Genomic DNA, 15609 nt, shown 5'->3' with positions numbered 1-15609 from the left:
ATTTTTTAATCAAAGTAGCGTTTTTCACGGCCGTTTTTGGAGCTGTTTTTCTATTGAGTCAATGAAAAACTGCTCCAAAAACGGCTCAAGAAGTGACATGCACTTCTTTTTACGGGGCGTCTTTTTACGCGAAGTTTTTAAATGAGGCATAAAAAAAACGCCCTGTCGGAACAGAACGCCGTATTGCACATTGAAATCAACGGGCAGATGTTTGTAGGCGTTCTGCTTCCGATTTTTCACCTGTTTTCCGGGACGTTTACGGCCCGAAAATAGCCCGTGTGAACATACCCTTACACTAAAGTTGACAACGCCAGATTTCCAATGGCTAAAGTAAACCTGGGGCCGAATTATAACAGTAATTTTGCAGTTGATAATTACAGCTCAATTGGATCACAAATATCAACAAATTTTCTCAATTAGAAAATTAACCATTTATAGGTTTGGTTTCTCACTGGAAAAAAAGATCCCAATGATGAGGATTACCAACCTGTAAGTCCCAACGCATCATTGAACAGGATTACTTTTCCCAATTGGTATGGAAAAAAGTGCAAAAGTTGTTAAAAAAAAAAACGTAACTTTTGAATGTGTCTTGGTTACACACGTCAAGCAGTATGTGTTTGTGTGCGTGCAAGTGAAAAGTAGGCAATGTTATAGAAAAAAACAACAAAACACAACCCTGCCGTTACCTTTTGCAGTTCAATGTTTCCATATTTCACAATGACTTTAAGACCGGTATTGTCAGTAGTGGTGCTAGAATTTGCATTTAGGGAAAGAGACTCGAGGATGGCCAGTTGTTCATCTAAGGATTCTCCAGGTAATATCCCACTTGCTCCATCATTGACACCTGTTGAAAAATGTACATGCATTTTATGTATAATATATGTATTTTATTTAGTAGGGAAAATTATAAAGATGTATGTATTTAATAGCAAAGTTAAGCATATGGAATAGCTAAATAGAATATAGCATAGTAAATTTTATTTTCTTATATTATTTAAGGTCCTAGGGCACACACACACACAATTGGGATTTATGTAGCTACAACACGTGTGAAACATTTATAGGAGATTCTTTCCCCCGGTAAGTGTGACCGATGCCAGGGCCGCCATCAGGGCAGTACTAGGGGTACTGGTGTAAGGGGCCTGGCCAAAGCCAATTGAAAGGGGGGCCCGGCAACTGCTGCGACTTGCCTTTGGTAGAAAAAAAAACAAAAAAACAGGCCCCTGCAATGAGGCCCGTTCTTTTCACCAAAAGAATGTCGTGAGCTGCGGGCCCCCTCCCTCATCATGGGGGCCCGGCCGTCAAACACCGCCAACCCGCGCGCACCCCCGCACCCCTGAACGGCGAACGCACCCGCAACCACGCGCACTCGCGGGCACACACTGACACCGGCACACACACAACTTACCTGGGCCTCCTCCTCCAGAGCGTAGCTGCGTAAGGAGTCAAGTTGTAGCGCGGAGGCAGGTGTTCTCCGATCCCCGCCATTTTCTGGAGCCTGGCTGGAGGTGAAGGACTGGACCTGGAAGACTGGACCTGGAAGACATCGCCTGACAACGAAGACTGGAGTGGGAGCCAGCAGCTCTTCTGACACAGTGAGTAAAGTCTCTTAAAGTGCTGATTATGTATGGCCCTGTTCACACAGAGTATTTTGCAGGCAGAAAAAATCTGCCTCAAAATTCCTTAAAGAATCTTGAGGCAGATTTTGACCTGCCCACACTATCTTGCCACGTTTTATGCTGCGTTTTTTGCCCTCGGCGATAGACAAAAAACTGCCTCCCATTGATTTTGATGAAATCAATGGGAGGCGGTTTTGGATGTTTTTTGGTGCTGATTCTGACACAGTGTCCGAGTAAATATCAAGGCCCACAAACTCTGTGAACTGGGCCTTATTGTTAGGGTAGGAACACACTAGGCGTGAACATTGCAGATTTTATGCAACACATTTTATTGCGGAAAATTCGCAGCGTATTACAATCGCAGCAAAGTGGATGAGACTTGAACAAATCTCATCCACACGCTGCAAAAAAAAAATTGACCTGCAGCATGTCAATTTATGCTGCGAAATCGCTGCTCCTTTGTTGCAGAAATGCTGCGGTTCTAAATTTATAAAAAAGTTTAGACTTACCCCGGCCGTAGTCTAGGACATGCCTCACGAAACCTGCGCCACTATTTGGTGCGGTTTTGCTGGCGGAATTCCTTGTGGCTACCGGGGCTGATAAGCTGTGCAGTCTTAGGCTGGGTTCACACGACCTATTTTCAGGCGTAAACGAGGTGTATTATGCCTCGATTTACGCCTGAAAATACGGCTCCAATATGTCGGCAAACATCTGCCCATTCATTTCAATGGGTTTGCCGACGTACTGTGCCGACGACCTGTCATTTTACGCGTCACTGTCAAAAGACGACGCGTAAAATGGCTGCTTCGTCAAAGAAGTGCAGGACACTTCTTTGGACGTAATTTGAGCCGGTTTTCATTGAATTTAATGAAGAACAGCTCCAAATAGCGGCCGTCAATGACGCCTCTCAAAATGCGAGTACGAGCTATTTCTCCTGAAAACAGCTCCGTAATTTTAGCCGTAATGGTCGTTATCGTGTGCACATACCTTTACTCAGCCTATCCGCCAAGTGTGTCCCTTATGATGTCGCTCCTGAAGCTGCTGCCTGTCTCTAAATAGGCAGTTGGTCCAGTAGAATTTGTAATTATTTTTTTGTGTGAACCAGCTTAAAAAAATACAAAACTTGTGTTAGGCTTTGTTTACATCTGCGTTGGAGGCTCCGTTGCAGATCTGACAGAATACCGGATACAATAGTGCAGCATGCTGCACTATTGTTTTCGTTAAAACCACCGACACCTCAACGGAAATCCAACAAAAACCATTAAAGTCAATAGGTTTTGTTGGCGGCAGGTGTTGTCCTTTGTGCAGCGGAACAGGGGCTTCTTATTTTTCTGTTGCTCTGCTCTTACAGAGGAGAATAACGGAAGGCTGAACGCAGGTGTCAACCCAGCCTTACATTTTGGGCATTTTGAGTAAAATAAAACTTGCACTCCCATGCAGGCGGAGCTTGTACGGAGTGGCGGTCAAGCATGTACTCTGCTGTTTCCGTCATTCCCATACACTTTGAATGAAATGGAAGCATGCACGCTTGTCCATCGTTCAATTCAATGTCCGCCTCACTGTGGGGTGGAGGGGTGCAGTGAGGAGGATCTGGGGGTTTAGGACCCTTGTTCTTATAAACCCCAAAAAAAAAAAAAATTAACTGTACAATTATTGTTAACCTACCTGCTGGCCTGACTTTCTTGCTTCCCGCTCCGTTCCCTTGTTCTGGTCCCAGTTTTCCAGAATCCAAGATGGCTGCTACTGCCTCCGACTTGCATGTGGAGAGCGTTGCCTGCCAGTCTGAGACATGCCCCCACCTCCTTCACTGCTCTCAGAAGGACAAGCACTGTGTCCATCTCTTCTGACACTTCTCCTGGGTCGTTGACACGGGTTCCGGCTGCAGCAACATCCTCACTGACAGCGCGTCAGTGGAGGACGGAGGAAGACAGCACCAGGGTTGGCATGAATCATCTTCTGTATGTAAGTATATCATTGTATGCTTGTCTTTTATATTTTATTGTCTGTGTTTTTTTTTTACAGGTTTCAGTATCTTAGGCTACGTCAGATCGCCGTAGGATTGAATTTTTACCAATAAAATGGTCAAAGCGGGCTGTAGGGGGGGCAGTTTATTTCAATAAAGTGTTTTTTATACATTTTTCTACTGTATAACAGAGCTAGTAATCGAGGTGTGTGACTTACACCTCTCCATTACAATCGCTAGGGCTTGGCATCAGCCAGGTGTGCGCTATGTCCACTTTTGGCTGATACCAACCCCTCCAATCTATTACCCCAGTACCCAACGCACCAGGTGTACTGGGAAGAGCCAAGGAATATTAGGAGCGGCCCATCTAATGTGATGGGTGGCCCCTGGGATGGCCACAGGCTGGTGTTTTTAGGATGGGAAGGAACAAATAGCCATGGACCTTCCCTTCCTGAGAATTTCAGGCTGGAGTTGTGGTTTTTCTTGGCTGAATAGAGAAATAGGAGGACCCCACATGTTTTTTTGTTTAATCATCCGCTTTTTTTTAAAGAAAGGCATTACACTATCCTATAAATACAAATATATATATATATATAAAAAAAAAATAAAACTTGGAGAAAATCAATAGCTGCAGTCCGATTATCCAGATGGGAAGGTCCATGGCTATTGGTCACCTCTCATCCTAAAAACACCAGCTTGGAGCTGCCCATTGTGTTGGTTGGGCCGCTCGTGATGGTTCTCACCTCTTCCAAGTACACCTGGTGCGTTGGGTACTGGGGTAATTTCTGCAAAAGGTGGACATAGCACATCACTGACTGACACCAAGCCCTAGCAATTGTAATGGAGAGGTGTCAGTGAGACACCTCGATTACTAGCGCTGTTACACAGTTGAAAAAAATATAAAAAGCACTTTATTGAAATAAACTGCCCCGTACATCCCGCTTTGACCACTTTATTGGTAAAAATTTGATCCCACGATAATCCAACATAGGCCAAGACACGGAAACCTTTAAACAAAACAGACAGTAAAACATAAAAGACCGTTCCAAGCATACAATGATATGCTTACATACAGAAGATGATTCATGACAACCCTGGCGCTGTCTTCCTCTGTCCTCCACTGATGCGCTGTCAGTGAGGATGTTGCTGCAGCCAGAACCCAAGGACCCAGCAGGAGACGTGTCAGAAGAGATGGGCACAGTGCTGACATCCGTTCTTGTCCTCCTGAGAGTAGTGAAGGAGGTGGGGGCATGTCTCAGACTGGCAGGCAATGCTTTCTATATGCAAGTCTGAGACAGTAGCAGCCATCTTGGATTCTGGAAAACGGGAACCGGAATGAGGAAGTAGATCCAGAAGCAAGTGAGGCCAGCAGTTAAGTTAACAATAATTTTGCAGTATTTAATTATTATTTTTTTGGACTGAATGGTTGCTTTTTAACCAGTAAGCAGCAGCTCCAGTGTGCGTCTGGCTGGGGTGTATTTAAGTTGCCCAGTAGTCTCATGATGCAATCCAGCACATCTTGACGTCATTCTCACAACGTCATAAGAGTTAACCCTAACGTTTAAAACTCTGTAGAACTAATGATGAAGCTCTTTACAATTATATATATATATATATATATATATATATATATATATATATATATATATATTTATTTTCTCTTTCACTTAATTTTTATTATTGCTAAAGGTCCAAAGCGATGAAGAGCAATCCCAGCAACGCCAACTGCTGTGTCTGGATAGGGCAGAGGGAGCGGCTCAGCTTCAGTGTGTGGTAAGCACTTGTGAGCTTGATGCCCCCCTGCTGAAGAGAAGAGAGGACTGCAAAGGTAAGTGTAAAATGAATAAATGGGTTACATATAGAGCTAGAATAATATTTACACACAGGGGTGTAACTACATTGTGCTGCGCCACACGCCACACTTTTGAATAGCCTCGTTCACCTTAAGCATGCACCCCAGAACAGACATAAAAATGGAAAAGAAATGTACTCCCCACTATTCGCTCCTCTTGCCTTCATGGGCTGGTACACAAGGCCCAATACCACATCCGGCCGGGCAGCATTAGTAAATTATATAAGACGCAGCATACACCGTCCTAACGCTTTGTTAAATACGAGGATCCGGTTTTAAGTGGGGCTCGCCCATTCCAGGTCGACCCACCCCCCCCATAGACCGCAATTGTTATGCCACTGTTTTAACAACCTTTTTCTCCTCTGTTCTTATGCATCTATTTTTGATCACTTTGTAAATAGCGCCACACCCCCCTTTGTAAATAGTGCCACATTCTCCCCCTTTTAAATAGCGCCGCACTCCCCCCCCCCTTGTACTTAGCGCCACACTGTGAACAGACCGGTGAGCGGTAGCCTACTGCTACCACTCTCCGCTCTGCCTGGTGTGACTTACTGGAGGAGCCGAGGAGGTGATGCGGCGCAGGCAGCGGCGGAGTTCCTTCTGACTAGGGTTGGTGATAGCCAGGGCCGGCCTTAGCTTGGATGGTGCCCTGTGCGGGACTCTCTATTGCCGCCCCCTACGCAAACCAAAAATTAACCACATATATGGACACGCTGGAACATATATACTTTACATACATAAAGACAGATATTTAGACATACAGGGAAATATACATACACACATTCTGGAATACATACATACAGTGGAGGAAATAAGTATTTGATCCCTTGCTGATTTTGTAAGTTTGCCCACTGTCAAAGTCATGAACAGTCTAGAATTTTTAGGCTAGGTTAATTTTACCAGTGACCGATAGATTATATATAAAAAAAAAAAAAGAAAATCACATTGTCAAAATTATATATATTTATTTGCATTGTGCACAGAGAAATAAGTATTTGATCCCCTACCAACCATTAAGGGTTCAGCCTCCTCCAGACCAGTTACACGCTCCAAATCAACTTGGTGCCTGCATTAAAGACAGCTCTTACATGGTCACCTGTATAAAAGACTCCTGTCCACAGACTCAATTAATCAGTCTGACTCTAACCTCTACAACATGGGCAAGACCAAAGAGCTTTCTAAGGATGTCAGGGACAAGATCATAGACCTGCACAAGGCTGGAATGGGCTACAAAACCATAAGTAAGACGCTGGGTGAGAAGGAGACAACTGTTGGTGCAATAGTAAGAAAATGGAAGACATACAAAATGACTGTCAATCGACATCGATCTGGGGCTCCATGCAAAATCTCACCTCGTGGGGTATCCTTGATCCTGAGGAAGGTGAGAGCTCAGCCGAAAACTACACGGGGGGAACTTGTTAATGATCTCAAGGCAGCTGGGACCACAGTCACCAAGAAAGCCATTGGTAACACATTACGCCGTAATGGATTAAAATCCTGCAGTGCCCGCAAGGTCCCCCTGCTCAAGAAGGCACATGTACAGGCCCGTCTGAAGTTTGCAAATGAACATCTGGATGATTCTGAGAGTGATTGGGAGAAGGTGCTGTGGTCAGATGAGACTAAAATTGAGCTCTTTGGCATTAACTCAACTCGCCGTTTTTGGAGGAAGAGAAATGCTGCCTATGACCCAAAGAACACCGTCCCCACTGTCAAGCATGGAGGTGGAAACATTATGTTTTGGGGGTGTTTCTCTGCTAAGGGCACAGGACTACTTCACCGCATCAATGGGAGAATGGATGGAGCCATGTACCGTCAAATCATGAGTGACAACCTCCTTCCCTCCACCAGGACATTAAAAATGGCTCGTGGCTGGATCTTCCAGCACGACAATTACCCGAAACATACAGCCAAGGCAACAAAGGAGTGGCTCAAAAAGAAGCACATTAAGGTCATGGAGTGGCCTAGCCAGTCTCCAGACCTTAATCCCATCGAAAACTTATGGAGGGAGCTGAAGATCCGAGTTGCCAAGCGACAGCCTTGAAATCTTAATGATTTACATATGATCTGCAAAGAGGAGTGGGCCAAAATTCCATCTAACATGTGTGCAAACCTCATCATCAACTACTAAAAATGTCTGACTGCTGTGCTTGCCAACAAGGGTTTTGCCTCCAAGTATTAAGTCTTGTTTGCCAAAGGGATCAAATACTTATTTCTCTGTGCACAATGCAAATAAATATATATAATTTTGACAATGTGATTTTTTTAATTTTTTTTTTATATAATCTATCTCTCACTGGTAAAATTAACCTAGCCTAAAAATTCTAGACTGTTCATGTCTTTGACAGTGGGCAAACTTACAAAATCAGCAAGGGATCAAATACTTATTTCCTTCACTGTACATACATACATACATACAGGTAAATATATAGACGTACAGACACATATACGCACACACAACGGCAGATAAATACACAGACAGGAACATATACAAATACATAAAAGACACATATATACAAGCACAAAGACACATTCACAAACAGACCCATATATAAGCACACAGGCACATATATGCACAGCACAGATAATGTAGTAGTGTTACCTGCAGTCCTATATAACACCACAGATAACACACAGTGAGAACTCTCTGATTACAGATAATGTGGTAGATGTTGCCTGCAGTCCTATGTAACACCACAGATAATGTAGATGTTACCTGCAGTCCTATGTAACACCACGGATAACACAGTGATAATGTTCTGAGTACAGATAATGTAGTTATGTAACCTGAAGTCCTATGTAACACCACAGATAACACAGTGATAACTCTCTGAGTACAGATAATGTAGTAGATGTAAGAGACAAAACACACCAAACAATGGCGTCCGGCTATGCCATCGTTATGACTCTTAGAATAAGGTAACACAAAAAGTAAATGATTTTTACAAAACGTATTTTATTGTGCAAACGCCATAAGGCATAAAAAAACTATAAACATATGGTATTGCCGTAATCGTATCGCCCCACAGAATAAAGTGAATATGTCATTTATAGTGCACGTTGAACGCTGTAAAAAAATAGAATAAAAAAACCAATAGTAGAATTGCTGTTTTTTTAGTCACCGCGACACTTAAAAATAGAATAAAAACTGATCAAAAAGTCGCATGCACCCCATGAAAACTACAATCAATTCCTCAAGGTGTCTAGTTTCCAAAATGGGGTCACTTTGGGGGGGTTTCCACTGTTTTGGCACCACAAGACCTCTTCAAACCGGACATGGTGCCTAATAAAAAGGAGGGCTCAAAATCCACTAGATGCTCCTTTGCTCCTGAGGCTGGTGCTTCAGTCCATTACCGCACTAGGGCCACATGTGGGATATTTCTCAAAACTGCAGAATCTGGGCAATAAATATTGAGTTGCGTTTCTCTGGTAAAACCTTCTGTGTTATAAAAAAAAATGGTATAGAAAGGATTTTCTGACAAAAAAAAATGTAAATTTCACCTCTACTTTGCTCTAAATTCCCGTGAAACACCTAAAGGGTTCATAAACTTTCTAAATGCTGTTGTGAATACTTTGAGGGGTCTAATTTCTAAAATGGGGTGTTTCATAATGGTTTCTAATATATAGGCCCCTCAAAGCAACTTCAGAACTGAACTGGAACCTAAAAAAATAAAATAAATTAGGCAATACTTCGCTTCTTACATTATACTGATAATGAGCCGTGCCCACCCCGAGATGACCCCAGTTTTGACCGTTTGTATAAACGGAGACCCTTATTAGACTGTTTCAGTGCCCGATTTTCCCAAGCATACACCCCCTGGAATTGTATTTCTATTGATGAGTCCTTGGTAGATTTTAAAGGGAGGGTTCAATTCCGCCAGTACCTGCCGGGTAAGAGGGCAAGGTATGGCGTGAAGATGTATAAGCTGTGCGAGAGTGCATCAGGTTATACCTACAAATTTTGAATATATGAAGGGAAGGACACCAGTATTCAGCCCCCAGAATGCCCCCCCTTACTGGGAGTTAATGCAAAAATTGTGTGGGATTTGGTACACCCACTGCTGGACCAGGGTTACCACCTCTACCTGGATAATTTTTATACCAACGTCCCACTCTTAAAGTGCCTCGCTTCCAGAAGTCCTGCGGCATGAGGCACTGATAGAAGAAACCTGAGAGGCCTCCCTAAGATTCTGCTTGGGCAAACACTCAGAAGGGGTGAGAGCGGGACACAATCCAGCAGCAACATATTGTGTGTCAAGTACAAGACAAGAGAGATGTTCTTGTATTGACAATACATGGCTACACCAGTACCCATGTACCTGTACAAGGTACCAGTACAGAGACCCCCAAACCAGACTGCATCCTGGACTTCAATAGGTACATGGGAGGGGTTGGCTTGTCAGATCAAGTCCTGAAGCCCTACAGCGCCATGCGGTGTGGTATGAGAAGCTGGCCGGGCACATCATACAGATGGCATTGTACAACGCGTACGTGCTACATCGATGTACAGGCCAGACGGGAACTTTCCTGGTATTTCAAGAGGTGGAAATCAAGAAACTAATTTTTAGGGACCAAGAAGGGGGGGCACCCAGTACTTCTGGAAGCGGGGCCACTTGCATCGTACCAGGGCAACACTTTCCAGGAGAAGTTCCCCAAACTGGCAAGAAAGGAAAAAGTCAAAAGAGGTGCAAAGTCTGCTACAAGAGGGGGATAAGGAAGGACACAATACACCAATGTGACACGTGTCCCGAAAAAATAAGGCTCCGTATGAAAGAGTGCTTCAAAATTTATCATAGATCCCTTGATTTTTAATCTACCCCAGTTTTACTTACCCTGATGCACTCTGCACAGCTTATCCCCCCTCGTCTTTCCCATCTGAGCCCTGCTGCGTGCCTAGGCATCTGATAACAGCCACATGTAGGGTATTGACGTACCCGTGAGAACACACATTACAGTTTATGGGGTGTATGTCTCCGGTCAAAATGCTCACTACACATTTAGATGAATGCCTCAAGGGTGTAGTTTTTAAAACGGGGTCACTTCTTGGGGGTTTCAACTGTACTGGTACCTCAGGGGCTTCTGCATACATGACTTCGCACCAAAAAATCCCCAGTAGGCCAAATGGTGGTCCTTTCCTTCTGAGCCCTCCCATGGGCCCAAACGCCAGTTTATCACCACAAATGGGGTACTGCCGCACTCAGGACAAATTGGGCAACAGAATGGGGTATTTTATTTCTTGTGAAAATAAGAAATTTTCAGCCAAAACGACATATTATTGGAAAAAAATAATTTTGTTTTAATTCCCAGCCCAATTCAAATAAGTTCTGTGAAAAAACTGTGGGGTCAAAATGGTCACAACACCCATAAATGAATTCCTTGAGGGGTGTAGTATCCAAAATGGGGTCACTTCTGGTGGGTTTCCATTGCTTTGATACCTCTGGGGCTCTGCAAATGCAACATGGCACCTGAAAATCAATCCAGCAAAATCTGGACTCCAACAAACACATAGCGCTATTTCCTTCTGAGCCTTCCCATGGGCCCAAACGGCAGTTTATCACCACAAATGTGGTATTGCCGCACTAAGGAAAAATTGGGCAACAAAATGGGGTATTTTGTTCCCTGTGAAAATAAGACATTTTGATAAAAAATTACATCTTATTGTAAAAAATGTCATTTTTTTTATTTCACAGACCAATTCAAATAGGTGCTGTGAAAAAACTGTGTGGTCAAAATGATAACAACAACCATAAATGAATTCCTTGAGGGGTGTAGTTTCCAAAATGGGGTCACTTCTGGTGGGTTTCCATTGCTTTGATACCTCTGGGGCTCTGCAAATGCAACATGGCACCCGAAAGCCAATCCAGCAAAATCTGGACTCCAAAGAACAAATAGCGCTCCTTTCTTTCTGAGCCCTCCCATGGGTCTAAACGGCAGTTTACCACCACAAATGGGGTATTGCTGCACTCAGGACAAAGTGGGCAACAAAATTGAGTATTTTATTTCTTGGGAAAATAAGAAATTTTGAGCTAAAACTACATATTATTGTAAAAAAAATTTTTTTTTTAATTCCCGGCCCATTTCAAATTCCGTGAAGAAACTATGGGGTTTAAATAGTCACATTACACATAAATGAATTGTTTGAAGGGTGTAGTATCCAAAATGGGGTCACTTCTGGTGGTTTTCCATTGCTTTGATACCTCTGGGGCTCTGCAAATGCAACATGGCACCTGAAAACCAATCCAGCAAAATCTGGACTCCAACAAACACATAGCGCTCCTTTCCTTCTGAGCCCTCCCATGGGCCCAAACGGTAGTTTATCACCACAAATGGGGTATTGCCACACTCAGGACAAATTGGGCAACAAAATGGGGTATTTTGTTCCCTGTGAAAATAGGAAATTTTGATCACAAATTACATCTTATTTGAAAAAATGACATTTTTTTAAATTTCACTGCCCAATTAAAATAGGTGCTGTGAAAAAACTGTGTGGTCAAAATGATAACTACAAGCATAAATTAATTACTTGAGGGGTGTAGTTTCCAAAATGGGGTTACCATTGGGGGATTTCTACTGTTTTGGCACCTCAAAACCTCTTCAAACCTGGCATGCTGCCTAAAATCTATTCTAATATAAAAGAGGCCTCAAAATGCACTAGGTGCTTCTTTGCTTCTGGGTGTAAAGGATCTGCCAGGCACTACGTCTGTGGATACTCCCAGGATTAATCAGTCGACACCTGAGGCCAGACCTCTTAGACTGACACCGGCTCCCACCAATCAGGGTGGCAGGCTCAGGAGTGGGAGAGCCTATCGCGGCCTGGTCAGTCGGAGTTAGCTCCGCCCCCTGTCCATTTATACCTGCCGTTTTCTCTTCCTCATTGCTTGTGATTCTTCTTGGATTCCTGGCCCCACTGCTGCCTTGCTCCAGCCTGCTTCTGCCGTGCTTCTGCCTTGCTTCAGATCCCACTTATCCTGCTTCGCTCTGCCCCTGGCTTGCTTCCTACTCCGTGCTCTGCGTTTGTATACTCCACTACATCCTGATCCTGACTGGCTCGTTCACCACTCCGTTTCCTCACGGTGTTCCGTGGTCTACTGCCCCTTCCCTTGCTTGTTCCCTGTTTGTATCCCCTTGCACTTAGTCAGCGTAGGGACCGCCGCCAAGTTGTACCCCGTCGCCTAGGGCGGGTCGTTGCAAGTAGGCAGGGACAGGGCGGTGGGTAGATTAGGGCTCACTTGTTCCCTTCACCTCCTTCCTGCCATAACATAATCACAAGCCCATACCTAGTCTACCATTTCTACTACGCTGACGCTATCATGGACCCCCTTGAGACCCTGACCCAGCAGATGCAGGGCCTCTCCCTACAGGTCCAGGCCCTGGCTCAGAGGGTCAACCAGTCTGACGCTGCCATAGTAGTACCCCTCACCTCACCTCTAGAACCCGACCTCAAGTTACCTGACCGGTTCTCAGGGGACCGTAAGACCTTTCTCTCCTTCCGGGAGAGTTGCAGACTTTACTTCCGTCTAAAACCTCACTCCTCAGGTTCCGAGAACCAGCGGGTGGGTATCATTATATCCTGACTCCAGGAAGGGCCCCAAGAGTGGGCCTTCTCCTTGGCTCCTGACGCCCCTGAACTTTCCTCCGTTGATCGTTTTTTCTCTGCCCTCTGACTCATTTACGACGAGACTGACAGGACTGCCTTAGCCGAGAGTCAGCTGGTGACCTTACGTCAGGGTAGGAGACCTGTTGAGGAATACTGTTCTGATTTTAGAAAGTGGTGCGTAGCTTCTCGGTGGAACGACCCGGCCCTAAAGGTGCCAGTTTGGGTTAGGATTGTCTGACGCCCTGAAGGATCTGCTTGTTGGCTACCCCTCTTCTGACTCCCTAGACCAGGTTATGGCCCTGGCAGTACGACTTGACCGACGTCTCAAGGAGCGTCAGCTTGAACGTTTCAGTGTGTTCCCCTCTGACTTCCCTGCGATTCCCCCCGAGGTCCCGTCTCCTCGCTCTTCCACGGAAGACTCGGAGGTACCTATGCAACTCGGGGCCTCCATGTCCCCTCGACAACGTAGAGAGTTCCGCAGGAAGAATGGTCTCTGCTTCTATTGTGGGGATGACAAGCATCTACTGAACACCTGTCCCAGGCGCAAGAATAAGCAGCCGGAAAACTTCCGCGCATAAGTGATCATCGGGGAGGTCACTTGGGCGCACAGGTATTTCCCGTTAATATGAAACGCAATAAAATTTTGCTTCCCTTTCAGGTCTCGTTTGCTGGCCGGTCTGCCACTGGCAGTGCCTTCGTGGATTCTGGCTCATCTGCTAGTATCATGTCTGTGGAATTTGCTATGTCTCTAAAAATGCCTTTTATTGATTTGCCTAATCCTGTCCCGGTAGTGGGTATCGACTCCACTCCTCTTGCTAATGGTTATTTTACTCAGCATACTCCTGTTTTTGAACTCCTTGTTGGCTCCATGCATTTGGAGCAGTGCTCTGTACTGTTGATGCAGGGATTATCGTCCGATCTGGTATTAGGCCTTCCCTGGTTGCAGTTGCATAATACCACGTTTGATTGGAATACTGGGGATCTCACCAAATGGGGTAGTGAATGCCTGACGTCATGTCTTTCGGTTAACTCTATTTCTCCCCGTGAGGAGGTGAACACGCTACCTGAGTTTGTTCAGGACTTCGCTGATGTGTTTTCTAAGGAGGCCTCCGAGGTGCTGCCCCCTCATAGAGATTACGATTGCGCCATTGATTTGGTACCTGGTGCTAAGCTTCCTAAGGGTAGGATATTTAATCTTTCATGTCCTGAACGTGAAGCTATGAGGGAGTATATCCAAGAATGCCTCGCCAAGGGTTACATTCGCCCCTCGACTTCTCCTGTAGGTGCGGGCTTCTTCTTCGTGGGGAAGAAGGATGGTGGTCTTAGGCCGTGCATTGACTATCGGAACTTGAATAAGGTCACAGTAAGGAACCAGTATCCCCTTCCTTTGATTCCGGATCTTTTTAATCAGGTTCAGGGGGCCCAATGGTTCTCTAAGTTCGATCTGCGGGGGGCATATAACCTTATCCGCATCAAAGAGGGGGCTGAGTGGAAAACTGCGTTCAACACGCCCGAAGGTCATTTCGAATACCTGAAGGAATGAAAGCAAAAAAGCAAAAAACGGGCGTTTTCCATGCGCTACTGATCGGTATGGTTACCCATACACGTAAAACCAAATTCCTCAAAGGTACCAATGTGGTCGGTAATATAAGGATTTTATTGGTACAATAGAAAATATAAAACACTACTGAGGAAGAAACCGGTTCGGTTCGGTTTCGAAACTGTTCACTGTTAAACAGTTGTGTTTTATATTTTCTATTGTACCAATAAAATCCTTATATTACCGACCACATTGGTACCTTTGAGGAATTTGGTTTTACGTGTATGGGTAACCATACCGATCAGTAGCGCATGGAAAACGCCCGTTTTTTGCTTTTTTGCTTTCATTCCTTCATTCATTATTGAGACTTTGCATTCCAAGTTCTCAAATCGGGTTCTATGCTGCAATTGGATCCTGCCACCAATACATCGTGGAGGCTACCTATCTGGAATCTACTACACTGGATGTTATGCTCCCAGCATAACTGCACCAGGTGAGCACTATTTAACACCTTGTTCACACGTGTACCATCACAGTGTCATGCACTATTGTGCGCTTTGTGTTTTTTCTACCCTCTTCTATTTCGAATACCTGGTCATGCCCTTTGGGTTGTGTAATCCCCCTGCCGTCTTCCAGAATTTTATTAATGAAATTCTGAGAGATTACCTGGGAAATTTTCTTGTAGTGTACCTTGATGACATACTGGTGTTTTCCAAGGACTGGTCCTCCCACGTGGAGCATGTCAGGAAGGTCCTCCAGGTCCTCCGGGAAAATAATCTATTTGCAAAAACCGAAAAATGTGTGTTTGGGGTACAGGAGATACCATTTTTGGGTCAAATCCTCACTCCTCATGAATTCCGCATGGACCCTGCCAAGGTCCAGGCTGTGGCGGAATGGGTCCAACCTGCCTCCCTGAAGGCGCTACAGTGTTTTTTGGGGTTCACTAACTATTACAGGAGATTTATTGCCAACTTCTCGGTCGTCGCTAAGCCTCTTACGGACCTCACTCGCAAGGGTGCTGATGTCCTCCACTGGCCTCCT

At 44.8% G+C, this 15609-nt stretch overlaps 1 protein-coding gene across 1 annotated transcript in view; it reads right to left on the bottom strand.

Moving 5' to 3' along the window:
- LOC142743175 (uncharacterized) overlaps positions 1-15609 on the bottom strand; it is a 195468-nt gene that overhangs the window by 60701 nt on the left and 119158 nt on the right. The window contains exon 7 of the mRNA XM_075853709.1: positions 687-844. Coding sequence (XP_075709824.1) covers positions 687-844 — 158 coding nt within the window. The remainder of the gene's footprint in view (positions 1-686; positions 845-15609) is intronic.

The sequence above is a fragment of the Rhinoderma darwinii genome, chromosome 1 (assembly GCF_050947455.1).
Source record: "Rhinoderma darwinii isolate aRhiDar2 chromosome 1, aRhiDar2.hap1, whole genome shotgun sequence".
Lineage (NCBI taxonomy): Eukaryota > Metazoa > Chordata > Amphibia > Anura > Rhinodermatidae > Rhinoderma > Rhinoderma darwinii.
This window is presented reverse-complemented; position numbering and strand designations above follow the sequence as displayed.